At 43.2% G+C, this 26,529-nt stretch overlaps 2 protein-coding genes across 4 annotated transcripts in view; one reads left to right on the top strand and one right to left on the bottom strand.

Moving 5' to 3' along the window:
- Positions 1 to 26,529, top strand: part of LOC147632122 (ABC transporter B family member 19-like) — a 208,485-nt gene that overhangs the window by 145,377 nt on the left and 36,579 nt on the right. The window lies entirely within an intron of this gene.
- LOC147632125 (ABC transporter B family member 19-like) lies at positions 15,763 to 22,213 on the bottom strand. Its single transcript, XM_086808751.1, has 13 exons — positions 21,906 to 22,213; positions 20,812 to 21,189; positions 20,639 to 20,693; positions 20,319 to 20,494; positions 19,923 to 20,123; positions 19,546 to 19,805; positions 19,108 to 19,424; positions 18,787 to 19,010; positions 18,344 to 18,714; positions 18,139 to 18,259; positions 17,687 to 18,035; positions 17,336 to 17,577; positions 15,763 to 17,155 (listed from the first exon to the last, which is right to left on the bottom strand). Exons 2-13 carry the CDS (start codon positions 21,133 to 21,135, stop codon positions 15,932 to 15,934), a joined length of 3,864 nt encoding a protein of 1,287 aa, XP_086664877.1. The 5' UTR covers positions 21,136 to 21,189; positions 21,906 to 22,213; the 3' UTR covers positions 15,763 to 15,931.

The following is a 26,529-nucleotide window of genomic DNA, read 5'->3' on the forward strand; positions in this document are numbered from 1 at the left end:
AGTAGGGTTCACCGTGCACGCGCTTAGGGACGGGCCGTCGAGGTTTTTTTAGTGAAATTGTTCATGGCTACCTCAGGATCCCATGGGCACTTTCTGTCCATCATTTGGATGTCCATAATTTTGCTAATTTTGGTTTAAACCCACAAAATTTTAAAATTCTGAGGGGCGATTTAGGCCACTTCGGTTACCCATTTCAATTCCCGAAAAAGCCCCACCCAAGGTAATGTCTTGCTTAAGATTTTATTTTCGGATTTAGTTTTCTCACTTCCTAAAAGTAAAAAGTGCTTAATTTGTAATCGCATCGACATAGTAGCTTCCTATAGTTAATAAATGCAACCATAATAAACTGAATGAACTATACTTTTGTAATGGATTTGTCGCATTGTGTTTAATGTGATATATTTACAATGGGTATGTTACCATGCAGAATGTTGCTTTGCCTTTAAAACATCAATCTTAGACCCAACATCATGTGTTGACCTTGTAAATCGTATCGGAGATGGAGATTTAAAAAGAGCTTAAATCTAGTTTAATCATGTCTAACATGTGCAAGATTGAATCACTATGGCTAGAGATGTGTAGTATCCAAGGTATGCTTAAAAAGCACACCTCACATCAAGGTTACACTCTATATCTTACATATTGCACACCCATACCCAAGGTAACATTCTATACATTATATCTATCTTACCTATTGCACATGTGTATTTTGTTGAGATATCAAGCTCATCTAGTGAGGCGGTGGACACTGATGACCCACCTGGGGGGATAGGCCCCACACACCACTGGCATGGTTGGTGAGATCATGGGTGATATGCGGCCAGTGGGATGACAGGCTGTGTGACAGCCATTCTAGAGACTGGCATAGTTATAGCGCCAGCTCATTTAGTTGGGTTCACACTATAGAGAACCCTAGTATGTATTTGGTTAAGTACCTTTTCATATGTGTGTACTCTTATCTTTGTATATGAAGTGTTGAGTGTTGAGTAGTGAAAAAGAAGATTTTCAGTCTCTCACCTTGTGTGTTCTCCTTTAGGGTTTTGTGAGTGTGTGTGTACTTGCAAGAGCTCAAGCTCTCTTCTCCCCTATATCTTTTCATGGTATCAAAGCCTGGCTCATGCTAAGGGCTGAGCTGCAAGCAAGAGAAGCACAGGAAGTGGTACGAGGGTAAGAGCTTCATTTACTCTTCCCTATTTATGTTGGTGACTACACCCTTGTCTCGGGAGCTCTACGAGAGGCACCGACAAACGATCTCTGATTGAGGAGCTTTCTTTGCGGGGGTAAAGCTATAGGGCAACTATACTATCCTATCGGATCACATTTTTCGAGCCAAAAATGCGTTTCGGGCGCGTTACAACCTCCATTTTTTAGAAAGCAGGCGACTTCGAGCACTGCGGGTAATTCATCGATTCTCTACTACTGCAGAACTCTGTTTTAAGAACTGCAAGAAGACAGGTTGCCTGTGCAGACACTGTGTGTGCTGCAAGGAGGTCAAAAGTTGCCATTGGGTGTATGTATGCACATTGAGGTCACTGGTTGTGACATTTGAGTGTACTACAGTACCACTGCACAGAAAATACAGCAGTTTGTGCAGGACAAACTAGAGTGCTATTTTTGGTAAATTTGTGTGTCTGGCAAGATGTCAAATGATGGCATAAACCAAATTGTTGCTGAGAAGCTTGATAAGAACAACTTCCATGCTTGGAGGTTCAGGTTGACGAATTTCTTGATGGAAAAGGGTTATTGGGAACTACATAGAAGGTGAGCATGAAGAGGCACCGGAGATACCGAAGATCTGCAGATGTGAAAGAGTTCAAGGATTGGAACCAAGGAGCCAGAAAAGTTATGTATTAGCTCTCTATCAGTATACAAGACACCATGATTGGGCACATATAGGATGCCAAATCCCCCAAGGAGGCGTGGGACACCTTGTTAAAACTCTATGAAGAAACGAATACCAAGGCGCGAAAGATACAGTTGAAGAATGAACTTCATACTGTGGAGAAAAAGAGTATGTCTGTGAATGACTATGCATTGAAGATCAAGGGTATTGTGGAATCCCTTGCATCTATTGGCATTTCAATAGATGATGATGATAAGGTGGAAGTCTATCTACGTGGTCTCGGGCCACAATACAAGGCGTTCAAGACGTCTATTCAAACTCGAAAAAACATTCCCAATTTCACAGATTAGTGTCTGTTAATTATAGAAGAGAAGAGCTTGGGTAAAGACCAACAGCCTTCACTCACAAAATAAACCAGTTCAGAGCAACAAGCCTTCTACACAAGTTCAGGAAGAGGACGAGGTAGAGGGGGCCGTGTGGACGCGGTCAAGGAGGTGGCTGAACAGGTAATCAGAACTATGGCCAGTAGCATCAACAACAGTCCCATAATTCACAACAACAACACGTAGGTGGAAGAGGCCAATTCAGAGGTAATCAGAACTATGGCCAGTAGCATCAACAACAGTCCCATAATTCACAACAACAACACGTAGGTGGAAGAGGCCAATTCAGAGGTAGGGGGAGTCAAAGAGGTCGTGGAAATTGGCAAAGGCAGTATAATGATACACGTGGATGCTTTTATTGTGGTAAGCCTGGACATGTGCAAGCAGATTGTTATATAAGAAGTAGGCTGACATGCTAAATGGGAAATCGCAACAAAACAACTATGCATCCTCGAGCAGAAACAAAATGAGGATAATGAAAGGTTGTTTGTTATGCAGCATGTCGTTAATGCCATATCTGAAAATGTTGAAGCAGCACATAAAGATGATGTATGGTACGTTGATTCAGGTGCTTCGAACCACATGACAAGTTATGGGGAGTGGTTTAAGGACATGAAAAACCTTGAAAGACCAGGTTTTGTGGAAACAGGGGGGATGACACTGCTCATCCAATTGCCCATGTTGGAGATGTTCCATTGTCTATGCAGGATGGCAAAGTGAAGTACCTTGCAGATGTACTTCATGTTCCAAACATAACAAAGAATCTGGTTTCATTTGGCCAGATGATTGAGCAGGGTTTGTAGGTTCGGTTATGGTTGTTATGTTGAAGACTTTAAAGACAAGTGCAGGTTGGTTACAAAAGGCAACAGAGTGGGCAGAATGTTTACATTGAATGTAAACATGTCGGAAGTGAGTGCTGCGATATTTGCAAATGGTTCAGCAATTGTTGCAGACACTGACATTTGGCATAAAAGAATTGGACATGTGAATGTGTAGAGAATGAAGTCTATGCAGACTAAAGGATTGTGACAGGGCTGCCAACGTTTAAAGTTGAAGGTATGCAGAAAATATGTGAAGCATGCCAATTTGGAAAGCAAACAAAGCATGTATTTCCACGTAACAGAAATGTGAGAAAAAATGCACTAGATGTTGTGTATTCAGATGTATTGGGTTCTACGAAGACCATGTCTATGGAAGGCTGCAGGTATTATGTGACATTTATTGTTGATGAGACCATACAAGGAAAGTGTGGGTATACTTCATGAAGGAGAAGGGTGTGGTGTTCACTCACTCACTTTCAGAATTTCACAGTTATGGTTGAAAAGTAAACAGGGAAATATGTAAAGTGCCTAAGGTCAGATGGAGGGGGAGAGTACTTCTCCAATGAGTTCTTTGAATTTTTAAAGAAGAATGGTATTCGGAGACAGTTTACATGCAGATACACTCCGTAGCAAAATGGAGTTGCTAAGCGAAAAAATAGGCACATTGCTGAGATTGCACGAGCATTGATGGAAGAGAAGAATATGCTGCATAGCTATTGGACTGAGGCTATTTCTACAGCAGTTTACATCATGAACATGAGTCCAACTGCAGCCATACATGATGTAACTCCAGAGGAGAGGTTTACTAGCAGAAAACCTGATTTGTCTCATCTGAAAGTCTTTGGATGCATTGCATATGTGCATGTGCCAGATGAGCTAAGAATTAATTTGGATCCAAAAGCTGAAAAATGTGTGTTTATTGGATATTCCCTTGAGCAAAAGGGATATAGGTGTTATAACCCTACTACACGTGAGTTGAGGGTAAGCAAGGATGTTGTTTTTTATGAGATGAGCAGCTGGTATGCTGCTGAAAAGGAAGCTGTTGGGACTGATGTGAGTAGAAATGTTGTTTTTTATGAGATGAGCAACTGGTATGCTGCTGAAAAAGAAGCTGTTGGGGCTGATGTGAGTGGAAATGTGGTTGCACAAAATGCAAGTCAACAAATCGCAGTCTTTGAGTGGACCAGGAGAGTCCTCATCTAGTGGTTTAGTTGTTGATAGACCATGGAGTGGAAGACTGCGTCATAATACCAACCCTGCAAATGTGATTAGTACATCACATAAAGGCAAAGAGAAAGTGGTTGAGCTTCTTAGTATGCCTGACATTTCTGTAGGGCATTCTCATGTTGATGGAAATTCTAGTGGCTCAGAGATGAGCCTTGATGAGGAGCTTGGGATACCAGCTATGAGAACACTTAGTGTAAAGAAGGCTATGGAAGCCATGAATGCAAAGCTGTGAAGATCTGGGAGAGTGAAGAAGCCTGTGCAGAGGTTTACCTATGATAGTTATGTGGCACATCACTATGCATACATGGCAAAAGTTGTACGGGTTGTAGAGCCCACATGCATTGATGAGGCTGTTGGAAATGTGTGTTGGGAGAAAGCTATGGATGCGGAGATGGATGCATTATATGGAAATGAGACTTGGGATTTAGTGCAATTTCCTGAAGGCAAGAAAGCCATTGGATGCAAGTGGGTGTACAAAGTAAAACATAACAGTGATGGAAGCATAAACAGCTACAAGGCTAGATTGGTAGCCAAAGGATATGCGCAGACATATGGCACTGATTATGAGGAAACTTTCAGCCCAGTTGCCAAGATGGCAACAGTGAGAGTTGTGAAGCAGTGGCTGCGTCAAAGCAATGGTCTTTACATTAGATGGATGTAAAGAATGCATTCTTGCATGGGGATTTGCAGGAAGAGGTGTATATGTTGCAGCCACCTAGTTATTATGAGGATGTGAGTCACCCCGAGCATGTTTGCAAGTTAGAGAAAGCCTTGTATGGCTTAAAACAAGCACCAAGAGCATGGTCTGACAAGATTTTTGAATATCTTGTCACTATTGGCTTTCATGTAGCCAATGTAGATTTCTCGCTGTATGTGAGACACAGTGATAGAGGGGTTGTGTTTGTTGTCATCTATGTAGATGACCTGATCATTACAGGGGACCATGATGTAGAGATCTTTGATGTACAGATCTTGCTTAGACAGAAGTTTGAGATGAAGGATCTGGGGGAGCTCAGATATTTCTTGGGCATTGAGGTGATTAGGTCACCACATGGTATTGGATTACTGCAGAGATAGTATGGCTTGGACATATTGTCCAAGTATGGTATAATAACAGGCTGTAAGCCTATCTCAGTGCCATTAGATCAAAATGGCAAGTTGAGTGCAGATTCAAGAGAGATTTTGGAGGATCCTACTATGTATAGGTGCATAGTAGGAAGCTTGATCTACATGACGATCACCAGGCCAGATTTGAGCTATGCTATTGGGTTGGTGAGTCAGTTTATGCAGGTTCCTCAGAAGCCGCATTTGGATGCATTGCGACGGATACTGAGGTATGTGAGGTCTACTTTGCATTGTGGACTATTTTATGAAATTGAGACAGAGATATGTGTACATGGGTACACAGATGCTGATTGGGCTGGTAGTATCTTAGAGATAGAAGATCTACTAGTGGCTTCATGTTTTCTTTAGGGAGTGCTGCTATGACTTGGAGCAGCAACAAGAAGCAGCCTACGGTTGCTCTATCCAGTACAGAGGCCGAGTACAGAGGTGCTGCTATGGCAGCATGTGAGGTAGCTTGGTTAAGAAAGCTACTTGCAGATTTGGGTCTATCAGTCATTCTCTATGACAACATTAGCAGTATACAATTGGCCAGGAACCTAGTTTTTCATGCTCGCATGAAGCATATAGAGGTTCACTACCATTTTGTCAGAGAGAAGGTTTTGGCAGGAGACATTGACCTTGTTTATGTCAGCACCACACAGGATCAGGTTGCTGGCATCTTCACCAAAGCATTGGGTACAAAGAAGCTCTGCAGATTCAGGGCTTCACTTGGTGTACATGAGATGGAGTTGAGCTCGAGGGGGAGTGTTGAGATATCGAGCTCATCTAGTGAGGCGGTGGACATTGATGACTGGCTTGGGGGATAGGTCCCACACTTACACCATTGGCATGGTTGGTGAGATCATGGGTGATATGCGGCCAGTGGGATGACAGGCTGTGTGATAGCCATTCTAGAGACTGGCATAGTTATAGCGCCAGCTCATTTAGTTGGGTTCACACTATAGAGAACAACATTTGCAAACAGTGTTTTTGAGTCCAAGAAGTTATTGCCATAAAAATTGTGGGCTGTGTGGATAGCATTGGTGCCGAGGTCTATGTATGTATGTGCATGTCTGAGTTGGTTATTGGAAATCCTTAGTGAACATTGTGGTAAACAAAATGAGTGACACTCCTAATAAAATTGTTGGTGAGAAGTTTGACACTCCTAATAAAATTGTTGGTGAGAAGTTTGATAGTCCTAATAAAATTGTTGGTGAGAAGCTTGACAGGCACAACTTTCACATTTGGAAGTATCGTATGACAAATTTTCTCAAAGGCAAAGGCCTCTGTAACTTGGTGACGCGATGAGGCAAAGCCAAGGGTTCCCCAAATGAATGCAATACCTACCCAGCTTACAACACATCAAAATTGGACAAAGAGGGCCTTTGAAGTGTTGCATTACTTCTTGATATGTGTTACAAACACCATGTTATGCCATATACAGGACACACAAAATCCAAAGGATGCATGGGATACTTTGGTAAAGTTGTATGATATGACTATAGCACCAAAGAAGATGCAATTGAAGTAGAAGATTCATGGTGTGACTCACAGCAATAGAAGTGTAAATGATTATCTGTAAGAGATCAAAGAATGTGCTGATGCACTAGCATCTATTGGTGCTTCTATGGATGATGATGACTTGGTAGCCATTACATTGAATGGCTTGGGTAGAGTACAAGGAAGTTGAAACCTCTATTAGGGTTAGAGGTGGAGACTCCCCAAACTTTGATGAGCTAATTTCATTAAGGAAGAGATGAAACTTGGAATAGGTGCCTCATCTAGCACAAATGAAAATACAAGGGATCAAGCATTTTACTCTTATCGTGGGCTAAAGGTAGGGGGAGATTCAGTTCAAGAGAGGACATGCAAGTGGATGTGGATAGCAGGATAGGTCACCACAGTCTCAACAGAATTTTCAGCCATCATTCGGTGCTAGAGGTGGTCGTGGTTATACCCCTCAAAGAGGTCGTGGTAATGCTCGTGGAAGAGGTCGTTGGTGGCCAGGCCAACAATCATCTATGCAGCATGTGGATTGTCACAATTGTGGAAATTTTGGTCACATGGCATGTGATTGTTATCGCAAACCGCATGATTTAAGAGGGGGTAGAGCACATGGTGATAATTATGCACATGGTGGTTATTTTGCATTCAGCAGTCATGATGGTAGTGTAAATCATTTGTTTGCAATGAATCATGTAGTGGGTTCCATGATGACACATGGAGACAGTGATGATACATGGTATATAGATTCAGGAGCATCAAATCACATGACTTGCCATGGTGAATGGTTTAAGCATATGAAACCAATAGGTGAAAAAGGATATGTAAAGACAGGTGATGACACTCAGCAATCTATCACTCATGTTGGGCATGTGCCATTGGTGATGCATAATGGCGAGGTGAAGTCTATATTAGATTTTTTTAATGTGCCTTCCATCATAAAGAGTTTGGCTTCGGTTGGTCAAATGATTGAGCAAGGATTACAGGTGCGCTTCAATGCGCATGGATGCTTCATTGAAGAATTTAAGAATGGTTGTAGAGTTATTGCCAAGGGTAAGAAGGAAGGCAGGTTATTCAAATTGGATGTACGTATAGCAGAGTTGAAGTCGGTTATGTTTTCTAAAAGCCATAATGTGGTACAAGATATTAAGATGCGGCACAAACGTATTGGGCATGTGAATATACAGAAGTTGAAGAACATGCAATCAAGAGGCATAGTTAGTGGGTTGCCTAGATTCAAATATGATGGGAGCATGCATGTATGTGATGCTTGCCAGTCTGGAATGCAAGCAAGGTTTCCATTTCCTAGAGAAGGCAACATGAGTAGCAGGTCACTTTAGATTGTTCACAGTGATGTATGGGGGCCTGCACAAAGCCCATCCATTAGTGGTGGCAGGCAAGTACTATGTAACCTTCATTGATGATTATAGCAGGATGACTTGGATCTACTTTCTTAAAGAGAAGAGTGAAGTGTTGGCAAATGGATCAAATGCTTGAGGACAGATGAAGGTGGTGAACACACCTCACATGCATTTGAGGATTTCTTGAGGAAGAATGGTATTAGAAGGCAGATTTCATGTAGGTTGACACCTACAGTTGCATGAGAGTACACCAGAGATGCGTCTTACAGGATATAGGCTAGACATTGGGCATCTAAAAGTGTTTCAAGGTAGCATTGCTTATGTGCATGTGCCATATGAGAAGAGGAAGAATCTTGATCCAAAGAAGAAAAGTGTATCTTTGTTAGGTATGCATAGGATCGCAAAGTATATAAATGTTACAATCCACATACTAGGCAAGTTCTTATTTCACGAGATGTGGTGTTTGATGAGCTTGCTAGTTGGTACAAAGCAAAAGACAAGGATGTTAGTGATTCCAGTGATGATGATGTGCATGTGGAATTGCCACAAGCAAGTTCTACTCCTATGTCTGGGGCCACAAGAGTCAAGTGGTAGTAGTGTACATCCATGGTCAGCAGGGCGTTTGAGGCATGATGATTCAAGCACTAGTAGTAGTGTTGTGGACAAAGGAAAGAAGAAAGTTGAAGGTATTGGCATTATAGGATGAGTCATCTAGTTCAAAGAGTTTAGATGAGGAACTTGGCATACCAGTCTTATGCACACCACCCAAGCACGAACAAAGAGAGATATGTGCCTCCACATGCTAGAGTGACAGGTGTCCAAAGTGATCCACAGGTTTTGAGGAGATCACAAAGAGTCAGGTATCCAATTGACAGGTTGACATACCATGGTTATGCTATGCACTATGCATATATGACTTCTTTGGTAAAGCATGTGGAACCTACATACTATGCAGAAGCTATTAGAAAGCATGTATGGGAAAAGGCAATGGATGAGGAGATGGAGGCATTGGTTCATAAATGATACTTGGGATTTGGTTGCCTTACCACAAGGCAAGGATGTTATTAGTTGTAAATGGGTTTATAAGGTGAAATACAAGTCAGATGGTTTGATTGAGCGTCATAAAGCAAGGCTGGTTGCTAAGGGTTATGCACAGAGCCAAGGCTTGAATTATGATGAGACGTTTAGTCCAGTGGCAAAGATGGGAACCGTGAGGTCAGTTATTGCCATGGCTGCGGGCAAATGGTTGGGAAATGCATCAAATGAATGTCAAGAATGCATTTCTAAATGGTGATTTGCAAGAGGAAGTTTTTATGGAGCAGCCAGTGGGTTATGTACACCCAAGGTACCCCACTCATGTATGCAGGTTGAAGAAGCACTTTATGGGCTGAAATAAGCACCTTGTGCTTGGAGTGATAAGCCAATATCTTATCTCTATTTGTTTTCAGGTTTCGATGGCAGATTCTTCAGTATATGTGAAGAAGACAGATCATGGGGGGATGGTGTGGTTGTCATCTATGTGGATGACTTGATTCTGATAGGTGATCATGCTATAGATATTATGCATGTCAAGAAGGCATTAAGTGAGTAGTTTGATATGAAATACTTCGGTGATTTGAGGTACTTTCTTGGCATTGAAGTGGTCAAAGATCATGGAGGAATATGGCTAGTCTAGTGTCAATATGCATTGGATATGTTGGCTAGATATGGAATGATTGGTTGTAAATCCATGAGTACACCCTTGGAGAAAAATGTGAAGTTGAGGGCTAATTTTGGTGAAGAGTTGGAAGATCCGTCTATGTATAGGAAGATGGTTGGCAATCTCATTTACATGACTATTACACGGCCAGACTTGAGTTATGTTGTTGGGCTTATGAGTCAATTTATGCAAAGCCCTAGAAAGCCTCATTTAGACGCAATGAGAAAGATCATGCATTATGTAAAGACCACAGCACATTATGGTCTTCTTTAGCATGGTAAAGGCTTAGATGTATATGGCTACACAGATGCAGATTGGGAAGGTAGCTCTTATGATAGGAGATCTACTAGTGGTTATGCCTTTACATTTGGGAGTGATGTGGTGAGTTGGAGTAGCAAGAAGCAACCCCCTATTGCTTTATCCAGTACAAAGGCTGAGTACAGAGGAGCAACCATAGGTGCATGTGAAGAAGTATGGTTAAAGAAACTCCTGGGGCTAATTTGGGTGAGCTCATTAAGGGAAGGGTTGTCATACACTGTGACAACATGAGCAGCATACAGTTGGCCAATAATCCAGTTTTTCATGCACAGACCAAACATATAAAGGTCCACTATCACTTTGTCAAGGAGAAAGTGTTGGATGGTACAATGGATTTGAAGTATGTGAAGAGACTGAAGAGCAGGTTGCCAACATATTTATGAAGCCACTTGGGAGAGAGAATTTTGAGTGCTTCCATACCATGTTGGGAGTACATACGATGAGCTTGAGGGGGAGTGTTGATAGCCCAAGCTCATCTTCTTCATCTATGGCTGTACATCATGGAGCTTGAGAGGGGCTGTTGAGATTAAAAGCTCGATGATGATACAGCTAGAGCCAGGCACGATATGTGCTAGCATGGTAGATAGTAGCATGTGTGACAATGAATGGCCTCATCCAGCTGGCCACAGTGTGTGGACATTAGATAGGGTTATTTGGTGTGTGAACATAGCACATTTAGTGTGTGGTGTATAGTTCTCTTCTATTATGCAATTGTGTGAGAGTGGATATGGCTTCCCTCTATGGTTAGGGTTACTCTAATGGATTAGAGTTTTCTCTCTTGTGTGTGTGCTCTCTCTTTATCAGTCTTTTACCAGTATTCATATGTAATGCATTGGAAGCACGAAGATGACGATCTTGGTTTGTCAATACAAGTTTAAGTTTAGAATCATAACAGTTGGACTTCTTAATCTTATAACAATCACAAGAACACTGAGAGTGCAAGAATTCGAAATCTTTATTCCAAGCTGAGAGTGCAAGAATTCCAAATCTTTATTCCAAGCTTTAATATTTATAAGCAAACCAAGTTGATTACAAGAAGGGTTGGGCTATACAACTCAACTCTTATTTATTATGGTAAGCTTTTCTAGGAAACCTATCAAGATATTAGGACTGAAAAATTAAGGGAGTTCTATTAAGGTTTTTAAAACTCGATAAGGGGCGGTAAGCAACAAACCATCCACAACATCTCAATATAATGGATTCGCCTCAGGTCGACGAAAAGGTTTTCGACACGTTCAGCTCGGATGATGAAATACAATGATCGCTAGTGCCAATGCTCATCTATGTTCCATCCCCTTTCGATGATGCAAGTGTAGTGAGGAAGGGTTAGCTTGTCTACGATGTGCATCATGGCGTCGTGGAACTCAAAGTTCAGGGAGTGACAAGCGGCCATGAACATATACTGGAACACCAAGAATTGAAAATAGGGATCCATCCCGTCTTATATCTAACTAGATTAGTCTAACAAGAATTAAAAGAATACAACATACAATTTTCTAAACCTAAATTGTTCTCTAATACCATCATGTGTAAGGTCCCACTCTAATTGGGCCATGGGGATTCTAATGAGATAGGTGACTAAGTCCCCTAGTCTCTGATTGAGGACACCTCGATCTCTAGAAAATACGAGGATATGAGCAAATGAAGGGACTTAACTCTGTCTCACAAGGAAAATGTAGTCATTCTAATAGGAATCTATTCCTCCACTCGAATGGCACTCAATGTGCGTGATCAAAGGTGGAGAAATCTGCACTTGGTTTATAGAAGCCAACACCTTTTTTCAATTTTCTTTATGAGCTACTGGCTCGTTTCCCTAAACGTTCAGGGACCTATTCTTACTACGGATTGTAATAAATAAATCTATTGGACAGTTACCCGACTCATCGAGTCCACCCATCCCATAGCATGATGTCGTCGGGGCATCCATCCACCCACTCACCCAGGCTAAGTCGTCCTGTCGCCCCCCCAAGCACTGTTGCTTGTACCAAACCCTCCCGCTCCTCAGAGGACACATTTACTCATGAGGTGGGCTATTTACCACACTAGCCTAGGCTAGCAGAACTAGGCAACATCATAATCACATGTCCACCCTCGCGGGGTGGAAATCCAATTCCCAGTGGCACCGTCTCCGCTCGGCTACCCAAGCAAGAGCAGGGTTAGCTAAGGGGGAGAGAACACGTACCTGTAGATTAGCAATAAGCTAATAACATATCGATTGAAACCAAAAAAACTCTTCTTTTTCAATAATTCATTGAGCAATAAGAAAACATTGGAAAATGATGATCTTCTTAGCTACATTCCTTATCAATAAATAAAGCATGTAAGATTACTCGCTCACAATTTCACTTACTAGCCTTACTTTAGGACACTTAAGGGCATATACAAGGACGAAAGTAGGAATTCTCCATATTGGAGCTGACTTGGAGTCTTAATATTTTAGGCTACTTACTCAACTTAAAATTAAGGGGTGATGCTTCTATAATGCTATCCGTAATTGTTATATGTTTATCTAATATGAACGTAATCTTGCTAAGCCTAAGAAAGGAATAAGTTGCTTATATTTAAAAGAATTAAAAAATATGGCCAACCTGGTTGTCGTTTGCATGACAATTCGTTTACGGATGTAGTGAAGTCATTTGCATGGATACGTGCCTCCTCATTTCTGCCTTGAATGTCGCATGGTTCTTCAATTCGGCGGTGTTTCGGTGCCATAGTAGTGCCTTTATTTGTAGAGAATAGAAAGAGAGTGGGGTGGGTGTGAAATGCTAAGGATCACTGGGAGAGAGAGAGAGAGAGGATTATAGGGAATCAAAAAGGATTTGGAAACAAAGATCGTTTGGGCTTCCTAAAGCTTGCCTGAAATCCCAAAGCTTTACTAAGAACAAAGCCTAAGCTTACCTTTAAGTCTCTTTATATGGGGGGAGGGGGAACTTTTGGAGAGAGCGTCCTTAGCCAGAGCACTTTGAAGGGAAGAAGAGAGAGTGAGGCTTGGGTGCGGCTAGTCGTGGCTGAGAGAGGCTAAGAGGGTGACTTTAAGTCTATTCACATGTTGGAGAAGAGTTATAGGACATGTCCCAGACAAGGAAAAAAGTAGGGGCTATTCATAAGCCAATGGCTATTTTTCAAGGGTCTTCAAAAACATTTGGCCTTTTTTTTATATTTTTCAAAAGATTTGCCAAAAAATTCCCAATTTTGATGGGTTTAGGAGAAATATTTGCTAAAAAAATACTAAAAACTACCATTTTGTGTAGAAAATTTGAAAGATTCTATACTTATAGGTTCGCGGGGAAGATATATTCGCCAAATCATCTACACTTACACATTCTTGAAGGTGTCTTGTTTTTTACCCTGGTCCCAAAACTAGAGCCTAGTCTCTAGGTGAGGGGGGTATATATAGCTACAGGGAGGGGGAGCCTATGTATGGAGGAGTGCCAACAAGGGGGGAAAGTGTGTCCAGGTGGGGGCACCATCTCGAAAGAGTGTTAGCAAGGGGCCAATGGGGGTGCCATCTAGGCAAGATGCATGGGTGCTAGGTGCGTTGGGGGAGGGAGCGCCACCTATCAAGGAGGAGTCTCAAAGGGGTGAGGGGGGGGGGAAGTGGCAAGGGGAGGGGGTACATGCACCATCTGTCTAAGAAATGTCTAGAGAGGGGGTGTGTATGTGGGGGCAAGGGGCGGCAAGGAGGCAAGGGGATACGTGTAGGGAGACGTGTCCCGGGGGGATGGTAGACAGTGTCTGAGGTGTTGGTGGACCAATGGATGCGTGCATGCATACTTTGGCGAGAAATGAGCTGTCGGGTGTTTGGGAAAGGCATTCGTAGGAGTGGTATGTCACTCAGGCGAGGGTTGTGGTGGTGGGTTCACCGCGCGCGCTTAGGGGGGCGTCGAGGTTTTCTAGTGAAATTGTTCATGGCTACCTCAGGATCCCGTGGGCGCTTTCTGTCCATCATTTGGATGTCCATAAAAGGCTAATTTTGGTTTAAAGCCACCAAATTTTAAAATTCTGAGGGGCAATTTAAGCCACTTTGATTACCCATTTCAATTCCCGAAAAAGCCCCACCCAGGGTAATGTCGTGAGATTAAGATTTTATTTTTTGGATTTAGTTTTCTCACTTCCTAAGTAAAAAGTGCTTAATTTGTAATCGCATCAACATAGTAGCTTCCTAGAGTTAATAAATGCAACCATAATAAACTACCTGAACTGTACTTGCAATGGATTTGCCACATTGTGTTTAATGTGATGTATTTACAATGGGCATAATGTTTCTTTGCCTTCAAAACATCGATCTTAGACCCAACATCATGTGTTGACCTTGTAAATCGTATTGGAGATGGGGATTTGAAAAGAGCTTAAGTCTAGTTTAATCATGTGCAAGATTGAATCGCTATGGCTAGAGATGTGTAGTATCCAAGGTATGCTTAAAAAGCACACCTCACATACCCAAGGTTACACTCTATATCTTACATATTGAACACCACATACCCAAGGTAACATTCTATACATTATAACTATCTTACGTATTGCACATCTTACATACCCAAGGTAACATTCTATACATTATATCTATCTTACGTATTGCACATGTGTAATTTAATTATAGCATCCAGGAACCCATGACCATTGATGTAATTTAATAAGAACTCATGACCATTGCTACATGCGAGATGGAAGAGGACATAGAAATACAAGTGCTATTTTGGCAAATATTGAATGATGTGGCGGTTTTCCACAACCAAAATTCTTTATGGCAAATGAGGCCAAAGAAAATTGAAGCGTCATCAAGACAAGCAGCACCAAAAAATAAGATGGATGTTAGGAAGCAGTCATGCCTCTTCTACTAGGAGCAAAGTCTTCACACCCACACAATAGTCCAATATGTTGTGAAGAGTTTCCAAGATGAGCATAAGAGGATAAGATCATTTGGCGATGCACCTAGATAGACGAACATGTGTTGGCGTAGTTACTTTCCCATTGCCCCACCATGTTTTGATGATGTGCATGTGAAAAGATGGTAACAATCTAGCAAAGAATTGTCGGTTGAGTTGGTGGAATATGCGTTATACACATTGGAGAAAACAGTTGGTTTGGTGTAAGTATGTAAAAGAACCTTTGAAACTATGTGTTGTTTACTAGAGGCAACCTTGTACACCATGTCTTATTGTGTGTGTGCGTGGCATGTGTGTGTGCATGCGCTTTTTGTGCAAAATCTGTGCCTATTGAAAAGTAGACCTCAACTTTAGTGTCCACTTTTTAAAAAAGTAAAATTTGCGTAAGAGGAAAAGAAAGTCCTTAAAAGCGGGTCAAATAAAACATGTGCACTTTGTATCGCATCTTACTTTTATGCTTTTATGATTCCTCAAGGTTGTATTAACAAATGTTAATTTTATTAATAGTATTCACAAAGCATGTGCATGGAATAAAATATGTATCATCAAAGAAATTTGTGAATGACATAATCATGATCACAACATCAATGCTTAATAAGAAGCTCTTAATTTCAAAATCGGTAAAACAAGGTTATTTCATTAATTTTCCCTAAACCAATGGACTCTGCAGGTAATATTGAAAAATAAAGAGCCGCTGACATCACAAATAGGGGTTTACTACATTTGTGAAAATAGGATTATTACATTTGTGAAATTGGGGAAATTCTTTCAACAAAATGGGATGTCTCATTGTTTTTTTTTCCCTTCACGTGCTCGTTGAATGTTGACAAGGCGGGCATAGGAGCCATCTGGTTTGCCCATGAGTTGGTTGTGGGACCCTTGCTCCAGAATGCGGCCCTCTTGAACTACGGCGATGGTGTCTGCGTTGCGGATGGTGGTGAGGCGGTGCGCCACCACAATTGTCGTACGGCCCTCCATCAGCCTGTCCAGGGCGGACTGCACGACCTTCTCCGACTCAGCATCCAGCGCTGACGTGGCCTCGTCCAGAAGCAAAATGGCCGGATCCTTGAGCACCGCCCGTGCTATGGCCACCCTCTGCTTTTGCCCGCCCGACAGCTGCAGCCCCCTCTCGCCCACCTGCGTCTGGTACCCGCCCGGCAGCCCGCTTATGAAACGGTGCGCGTTGGCAGCCTGCGCCGCAGCTTCCACCTCAGCTTCGGTTGCCCCCTCCCGCCCATACAGAATGTTCTCATATATTGAGGTCGCAAACAGCGCCGGCTCTTGCTGCACTAACCCAATATGCTGCCGCAGTGAACGGAGATTCAGCCGCCGGATATCCTTTCCGTCTATAGAGACGGCGCCAGCCGCCGGATCATAGAAACGTTCGACGAGCCCGATGACGGAGCTTTTGCCCGAACCGCTGGCTCCGACCAGGGCAAGGCTTTCCCCGGCTCTAACGTGCAAGTTGAGGCCTTTGAAGATGGTGACATCCGGACGGGTAGGGTAGGCGAACTCGACATCGACAAGCTCGATGTTGCCACGTACGCTCTGTACGACCTCCGACGAGGGGTCGTCGGGGTCGATGGAGGTGCGTCGGTCCATGATGTCGAAGACGGAGATGAGGGCGTCGGAGCCTTTGATGATGTCTGGCGTGAGCCCCAGCGTTTCAGCGACCGCGAAGGCAGTCACCATGAGGACCATGAAGACCTTGATGACTGAGCCGAAATCGGAAGTGCCGTTCTTGACGAGCGTCGAGCCGTACCAGAGCACGAGCGCGTAGCTGCAATACATTGTCATCTGGGAGAGGCCAAGGAAGCCGCCGGAGATGTTGCCCCGCAGGAAACTCCGCTTGGCCGGCTCACGGAGAGCCTCTGTGAAGAGCGACAGAACTTTGTCTTCGGCATTAAAAGCCGCGACGGTGCGGATGTTTCCAATGGAATCTCCAGCGATCATACTGGAGTGGGCATGGGCCTCGTTAAGATCTCCAGCAAAGCCCTTCACGCAGAGTTGCTGCATGGCACAAAACAAATCACGTAAGTCGTTGCCGGCGATCTAGCGTACCTCCGGCAGCCTATGAGTCTAGTCTACGCTATCGCAAGCAATTCGCGGCAAGTCTGACGTGACGGCAAACAGTGTACGTCAGCCTTATCGGCGGCAAGTATGACGTTAAGAATATGCTTTTGAGGTTACCTGGCACACTGCCGCCCCCACCAGCAGAGGAAATGTGGCCAGCAAGACCAAGGCCAGTCGCCACTCGATGACGAGGCCGATGACGCAAGCAGTGACGAAAACAGTTACGTTTTGTAGTATCAGCGACACCCTGTCACCGATGGCCGCGCGTACGTGTGTTGCATCCGTGGCCAATCGCGCCGCCAATCGTTTGCTGTTGTTTTCGTCCTGGTCAAACCAGCCCACCTCGTTTCGTATCATGGCTGCATCAAGTAAGTCAGTTCAAAAAATTAGTGAGTTGTACACTCCATCAGTACGGCACATTCATCAAGTCGTACACACGCACACATCCTGGAAAGCGGCACAGTTCACCTTTGAACATCATCTCTCTCACTCTGGCTGTGAGATTCTCTCCCACAATACCAAAGTAGTAGTGCTGCAGCACATAGATGCCCACTGTGACCACACCGACCCCCACGTACACCAGTACATACTTCTGTACCTCCCTCCTCATCTTGTTCATGTCGGGTTCAAAATACACATTGAGCAGCTCACTGATCACCAATGCGAAAATAGGGTTCACTACCCCGGCCAAGACAGACCCCACACTACCTAACAATGCATACGGCCACTCAGGTGCATTCAGCTTCATCAGTCTCCAGTAGGACCCCTTCGAATCCCTCTCCCTCTTCTCGTCTGCCATCTCTTCATCCACCTTCTCCTGTACCAGACCACTGCAAAACATTAGAACCTAAAGGGTACGATAATGAACTCAACCCACCCCAAAGTTGTTTACCAAATGTAAGCATCAGCTTAAACCTCACCTTGTGAACATCAGACACATTGCTCATCTGATGGCTCAGACGCCTTTCACTGCTCATCCTCGCACTCTTTGATAGAACACTGCCGCGGGCAGAACTTACTCTTGCCAATGAGCTTGTTGCCCTGTATATGAATGAAAATAGTCACAATGGTAAGGCATGGACCGTACAGTCACCTCATAACAGTTGAGAAATTAATAAGGCTCACTTTGATGTTCGACCCAAAATTGTTCCATCACTTCCCAGTGCCATCTCCTGCAGCTTCACAAGAGTGGAGTAAGCTCCCAGCTCGCCCTTCGCAATCAACTCATCATGGGTGCCCATCTCTACAATCTGCCCATCCTGCACCACACCGATGGTGTCCACATTCTGGATGGTGGACAGCCTGTGGGCTATGACGACAGTCGTCCTTCCTACCATAAGACGGTCCAACGCATCCTGCACCACCTTTTCAGATGCTGCATCTAATGCACTGGTTGCTTCATCAAGTAGAAGAACCTTGGGATTCTTGAGCATTGCCCTCGCAATAGCCACTCTTTGCTTCTGGCCACCTGAAAGTTGCACTCCACGTTCTCCCACCTGCAAACCCATCAAGTCAGTTCCCAGAAATTGAGCACGTCCACACGTGCTTGAAACACACAGAGAGCTAACCTGCGTTTTGTATGCATCGGGCAGCTCACTGATGAACATATGGGCATTTGCTGCTTTAGCTGCTGCTTCTACTTCCTCCATGGTAGCATCCTCCTTGCCATAGAGTATGTTCCCTAATATAGAAGTTGCAAAGAGGGCAGGCTCCTGATTGACCAGGCCTATCTGATCACGAAGCCACCTCAGCTGAAGGGTGCAGATATCAACACCATCCAGCAAGACTTGACCTGACCAGAAAACAACCCAAAACAGGTCCCACATGAGTCCCCTACAATTATCACTTGAATTCTATCATGAGTTGATTGTTGCCGTGTTGACCATTACCTCCTATGGGATCATAGAACCTTTCTATGAGGGAAACAACTGTGCTCTTGCCAGAACCACTGCCCCCAACAAGGGCAACAGTCCTTCCAGAGGGTATCATTAAGGAGAAGTCTTCAAAAATCATAACATCTGGCCTAGAAGGGTAGCTGAAGACCACATTGCGAAGCTCAATATCCCCTTTCACTTCAGAGAGCATTGAGCCGTCATCGGTATGGCGGTTCATCTTGGCAGGCTTGTTCACCAGTTCCATGATGTTGTAAGCTGCCGCTCTTCCTTTACTGAATGCAGTGACATTGCCCATAGCTTGCCCCAATGCCCTACACAACCACACCACATGCTCAAGTCATCATCTTAAGGAAGGCATAGAAGGCATCCATGATGAATCCAATGTAATACAAAACAGCTCAAAAACCTCACAAGTTTAGTTTTAGTTCTTACATGCCACCGATGATAGCGGAGAAGATGGCACTGATGGCTTTGCCACCGTTAGTCTCCCCACTCCGGATAAGCACACCACCGTACCACAAGATCAAGGCCCATGAGAAGAAGAGAATGGTGTATGTGACTCCAAGACCCAAGCCCTTGGCCATTCCCCCTCTATAGCCCAGCTTCAATGTCAGGGCTAGGGAGTCTGAGAAAGACTGAGCAGCTTTCTTCTCACCAGCAAACGAATAGACCGTCCGAATTTGCGCAATTGTCTATTGCAAGCTCAACAGACAGGTATGTAGGCCATTAATCAGGAAACTGTCTCATCATTCCGAAACAGATTGAGTTGATTTAACTTTTAGATGACCACACTTGGCTTGATAATGTACCTGTTCTGCAATGGTCCCTGCATCTCCATAGGCTACTTGGCTTTTGGATGTCAAACGTGTGAGCGTGTAGGCATACAAGCCACCTGCAAAAGCTATCGCAGGGACCACTGCCACTGTTACCAGGCATAACTTCCACACCATAGAAAACCCAACTCCAAAACCTCCTATAAATGTAGCCATGAATTGCAAGAAGTTTCCCATCTGCAGCCAAAATCTTGGTCATTGCAGACCCATCATAAAAAGCAAAGATGCGCAAATGAATGCATAAGAGAACGTGCACTCACACACACACACACACACACATACTTGCACACATGAATGTTGAATGAAATCATACATGCATACGTGTGTACACATACACATTTATAGATGCATATAGACATACAAAGACCATACCTTCTCACTGATAGCATCTTGCACCAAGACCGTGTCTTTCGAGATGCTTTCAACTAGCATCCCTGTTCGGGCATCTGTATCAAAGAAGCCGATATCTTGATTCAAGATAGCCTGTAAGTACCTGAGGCGCATCTTGCTAGCTTGCCTCTGGCCTGTATGCATCCAGCAGGCCACCTCTGGGGTCACAACACACAACCAAATGAGTAATTTCTGACTCACAGCACATGATTATGGCTTAGCAGCAACAATCAAACAATTGAAATGTGAATTATGTGACATCAATGGGGCATGGTTGAATATTTGCAAGAGCAAAAAGTTACCTGCCCAAGCAGAGCCCCATATGACAAGGCCAAGGTACACCAAATCCACAGCATACTGCACCGAAAAGACGTTGGCATTAGAAAACTGGGTTTTTGAATGTAGATCCATAACCTTGCCCAAACATATTCACTCACCAAACATGTGAGTGGGCAGTTATGAGATAAGCACATACCTTGCCCACATCATCCGCTGTCTGCTGAGGGTTATTTTGGTTTTCGCCAAAACTATTCACAAGTTTGCCAAAGAAGAAGAAAAACATGGGGAAGGCGAGCCCATGCCCAAAAGCGCCCAAGGTTCCCAATGCCATGAGCACATAGTCATAGCTGTCTGCATAGGAGAAAAGCTTGAAGAAGCTCACACTTGGGGCCTCTTCTTTCTTCTCTTTTTTTGCATCCCCCTTCTCATTATCATCCCCATTCTGAGTCGCCTCTATTTCCATGGCCTTGACTGCTTGGTTGCTGTTTCCCCCTTCTTCCATTGCATACTCAGACTTCATCTCGGATGTATTTATTAGCACAGGGCTGCACAAGGGGTATCAAAGGAGAGAGTGCTGCACAAGAGGTATTAACTCTTCCAAATCAGATGAATACTAGAAAATCAATAGTGAAACGGATACTCTATTAAAAAGAGTTCTTTTTTCCCCTCTTAGAAATGCCAAACATGGGTGAGGAACCCCATAACTTCAAAGAAGATCTCAAAGCACAAGGTACATGAGGTACTCAAAATGGGTCACGCTTTTTAAGTGCATTAAAAAAAAAAAGTGATCATTATCCAAATGGCAAAGTTTGAAGGTCTTGTTAAGAAGGTTTGAAGGACCATAACTGGGTACTAGGTTGACCTTTAAAATATAAATGTTTAGGTGTAAAATAAAGATCAAAATAGTGGCCTGCTGTGACCTTATTTTGCAACCCTGTTTATAAAGAGGCCTTCTTAATAGGAAGGTTTGAAGGACCATAACTAGGTACTAGGTTGACCTCTAAAATATAAATGTTTAGGTGAGAAATTAAGATCAAAATAGTAGCCTGCTGCTGTGGCCTTATTTTGCAACCCTGTTTATAAAGAGGCCTTCTTAAAAGAAGGTTTGAAGGGCTTTGAGGCTTCCAAAAAGGAGCCTTGGGATTTCAGCACTGGTGACACTGCAGAAGGATGTGGGTGATTCCGGAATCCATCCGATTCCCGAAGGGCCACTTAGTTGAAGAGATTTTGATGCAAAATGAGCTTTTCTCGGAGTGTGTGCAAGAAACTCCCAAAGCGAGGCAAACTTACCTAATTTATTGGGTAGAACAGCAACTGCAAGAGAAGGTGAGCAAATTGCAGTGAGTGCTCAAGAGAGTAAGGCTAGGAGAGGACTGCACGGGTGTACAGTATAGGCACTGGTGTGAATTATGTATACTGGGTCTCGTTATATAAGGGAAGGAAGGTACTAAGTCACACGGTAGTCAAGAGGGTAGTCACGGTTGAATGGAATTCTCTTGCTTGCTCTGCAAGGCTTGTCCAGCTTTGCGTGGGAGTTGATCTTCCATGTGCACTAGGCCATTGCTTGCAAGTTTTGAGTCCCAAAAAAAAACACTTTTTCATTTCCTTTTTCCGATCAAACCATATATATATAGGTGGACAGGGAAATGAACACTCCCCAGATCTAGATCTACTTGACGGCCCATGATTTTGTTAATAAATCCACTACACAATTTTCAATTTTGTATGTTATGAAGACAATTTATTCTATTGTCGAATTGAGAGGCGACGAGCCAAAGTGGGACAGAACTGTCGCGACCCACTTTGTGTCTTTTGGACACCCTCGCTACATGGAGAAGGAATAAACATATTAATCCATTGGAATTCTTCTCGATGAATTATTATTTATTCAAACGTATTAATCTATTGGCATTTTTCTCAAGGAATTATTCATAGATTTATTTTCTTGAATTATATATATAATATTTTTTCCCAATAATTTTTACAACATTTATAGGCGTGTATAATAATGGGGGGATCAACCAGAGAGACTAGGAGAGTCCCTTTTGAAGGAGAGGAGAAACGAGTTGATCATTCGTCTCACAGTGATGGCTGCTTATACAGCTATGGGGATTCACTTACCTACTAATGGTTCTTAAAGTCTTGTTCCACTAACTGCAAGAGATATTCTTGCATGCATAAAAACACATACTCGTCCTCGGGATGGGAGAGGAGAGATATTTGAAGCCCATTTTGGGCATCATGATCCTCAACTTGGCTCTTATATGTGAACACATCATGCTTGCCATGTATATCCATGTAGGAGCTCTTAAAGCACTTACTTTTCTTTGAAGAAAGCACCAAACGTGGCTCACATATACATCTGGCATTCCAAACCAGTGTAGTGGTGATAATCTTATTATATGTGGTATCCACAACATGAATAAAAAATGAAGGTTACAAATAGTGTCATACTAGGTGCCTTCTCACTCTCATTATGAGTACATGATAGGATAACACAAAAGGTAGAGTCTAGCCCAGAAACCAATACAAAGCTAGTAAATCCTCTACCATTGTAAGATTCCTCCCTCCAGCTTTTGAGGTGTAAAGGTGTAAGAACCTCCCCTTCTGTTCTTGTAATTATCCCCCTCTCTGAAATAGGAGAAAGATCTTGTTTTACCCTGTTTTGGCTTAGAGAGAGAAAATGTCTAGAGAGAGGTAATCTAAAATTGAGATATCTTTGGATATAAAAATCCTCCTAGTGTCTAAAATGGTTTTCCCTGAAACAGAAATTCAAAAAGAACTTTCCAATGTGCATTTGGAATTAATTGAAAATATGTATAAAGGACTCGGGCCAAATTTTTAAACTTGGGCCAACGCTGACATGGCATGATTTTTCCTCACATGGCGCATGACATGGAGATTTCCTGCATGCAGGCACCTGGTGTGGCAGGGGAACTCAGTGGTGAACGTGGGCACGTGGGGTAGTCCTGGCCACCGGGTAAAACGGGTGGGTACCTACCTAGTCCCTACCACAAGCTATTCTAGGAAGGAAAAGCAGCGCCCTCTCCCTCTCCCATACACCCACACAAAGGTGGTCTCCCTCTCCCATACACCCACACAAAGGCAGTCTCCCTCTCCCATACACCCACACATGCGTTTTCAGCAGCAGGTGCTCCCTCTCTTTTACATGCTTTGCTTGCTCCATAAGTACTTATGTGCTTTATCATAATCAGCTTCTTCATAAACTCCTGCTTCATAATCTCCCATACATCCCTCTACCTACTCCATAATCTCATTCTACAATTCAATTGAAGTCAAGCTCTTGCAAGCCTCTCCACACACAAGATTCAAGGTTGAATTTCGGCATCGAACTTCACTTTTTTTAGGCATGGCACCAAGAAATCAACAAGGCAGGGGTAAGAAGGTTCACCCTCAACAAGATTGCAATGGCAAGGGTAAGAAGGCTATTGGACAACATGATTGCAAGCCAGGAAAGGAGGACATTGTAGGGCAAGGAAGCAAGGAAGATGAGTTGGATAAGAAGCAAGATTCAACTCCACCCAAATCACCAATTTTGTGTGGGACGTTTGAAGAAGGGGCTGCCCCCAATAGCCTCAACAAAAGGCCACGAAAAAAGCTAGAGGCTACCATGGGTATGGCTGTTGCACCAAATGCGCATGAAAATTTGGAATCAGTAGATGTAGCTCCGCATGGAAAAGAGGGGGTATCAAGCATCCCCCTACCATATGTGGAAGTTAAACTCCTAGATGGGAGGCTCGTTCGACAATGTCGTGCAAGCAATCTATGTCCAACGAGTGAAGCCTTCATTGAAAAGAGGGTTCGGATGGAAGAGCACCTCCGAAAAAAGCATGGCTTAATAGTTAAAATCCCTAAGCGCATTGTTGGTCGTCCAACCAACAAGCAAATGGCATCTCGCCCAAGCCGCATATTCCCTCATCCTAATGCAAGCAGTTGGAGAAGACAAGCAGAAAAAAGATTTCATGACAAGGATAGGAAATTTGACAGGAATCGGCTAGCATATGAGCATGCACAAAATTTGAAAGCAGAGCAAGCATGGAATGATCTTGAAGAGGTGTTTAGGATGGGCACAAAGGAGGACTACATCACTTCATGGGTGAAAGATGCGATGCCGTCCTACATGTCAACTACTGCAAATCGCTTGGCCAAAATTGAGAGTTGAATCGCAACTCATGGACATACAAAAGTAAGTCTACCATGCTCCAAAAAGAAGTGTATAGTCTCTTGTTTTCATAAATATCATGGTTTGGTCTTTTGTTTTGGATCATGTGTGTGCTAACACGTATATGATACACACATGTACTTATGTGTGTGCTCCTTACATACATAGCATGTGTTATGTTCATAATGACAACGGAATGGTATTCTAGTCCCTCTAGTAGGCCACCCCAAAGCAAGAAAATTTCTCTTTTTGCATGACCATGGTTTAGCATCATAGTTTACCAAATGTGCCTTAGATCATTGTCCCGGTCTTGATTATACGCCATCTATGTGTGCTATATGTATATGTTGTGTGTGTCAAGCGTGTACATGTGTGTGTGTGTGTGCGCGCGCACACGCGCATGTGTGCATGTGCGTGTGTGCATGCATATGAGTGTGTGTGTGTTTATGTGTGTTCTTTGAAGGTGTCTGCATGTACATGTACGCATGCACGTGTGTGTGCATGCATATGAATGCATGTGTCTACATGTGCATGTACGTGTGTGTGCATGCATATGAGTGCATTTGTCTATGTGTGTTATATGTTCAAACGTTTGAAACTAGACCCAAGGAACACACAAGCAATGTATGTTTCCTGGATTCATCTAGGTATATAATTTAGCCGTATTAGTGGACATGCGCATTTCACATTGTGAAGTTTTCGTCTGAGTTGCAGCCAGTTGATATTGTGCCTATTATTCTTCCTATTTGCTTCTTCCCTTAGTGTGTGGCTTCATTATGGCTAAGTCCTGATGGCGTAGTCCATGCTATGCATAATGAAGTTGATAGTTATATTAGGCTTGTGACTTCATTATGGCTAAGTCTTGATGACGTAGTCCATGCTACGCATAATGAAGTTGATAGTTATATAGTCATGAGTATATAGCATGCACGTTTCTAAAAGGTGAATTTGGGCATGTTCTTGGATTCATCTAGGTATATAATTCAGCCATATTAGCGCATCTCAACTCTATGTGGTTCTATGTGATGAAGGTCTGTGCATGTGCATCTGCACGTTTGTGTGCATATGTGTATGCATGCATATGCGCACACGCATATGTACGTGCATGCAAGAAATGTAGAACAAAGTCATGGTCTCTAAAGAGATTGTTTAGATTTTGTGTGCATGCATATGCGCACACGCATATGCACGTGCATGCAAGCAATGTATAATGTATGTATCAAGTAGAACAAAGTCATGGTCTCTGACGAGATTGTTTAGATTTTATGTCTCTCTCCCATTCCTATTTATATATAGTGCTCTTTTCCCCAAACCATTCTCGTTCACATTTCCTTATGTCTTGTGAAGGTCTCTGATGAGACTTGAGAACACACACTCCCACACGTGCATACACACATACATACACAAGATCTTGCATGCAAGGGATGTCACCATTGAGCATGACCACATTTTAGCAAAACTGCCTTAGTTCAGTGTCCCGGTCTTGATTTCTACACATGGCCATAGTTGCAAAATCATAGGTGTGTTCTTTTAAGGTGCGTGCACACGTGTGTTCTTTTAAGGTGTGTGCATGTATATGTGTGTGTCTCTCTGTGTGTGTCTATGTGTGTGTGTGTGTGTGCGTGTGCGTGTGTGATACGTATACTTACAAAAAAAAAGTGTGTGATACGCATATGTTGTATGTTTTAATGACTTTGGAGTGTGTGTGTAATTTCTATCCGTGCATATCAT

Source organism: Cibotium barometz, chromosome 14 (genome assembly GCF_041138505.1).
Source record: "Cibotium barometz isolate CiBa-2024 chromosome 14, ASM4113850v1, whole genome shotgun sequence".
In the NCBI taxonomy this organism is placed as follows: Eukaryota; Viridiplantae; Streptophyta; class Polypodiopsida; order Cyatheales; family Cibotiaceae; genus Cibotium; species Cibotium barometz.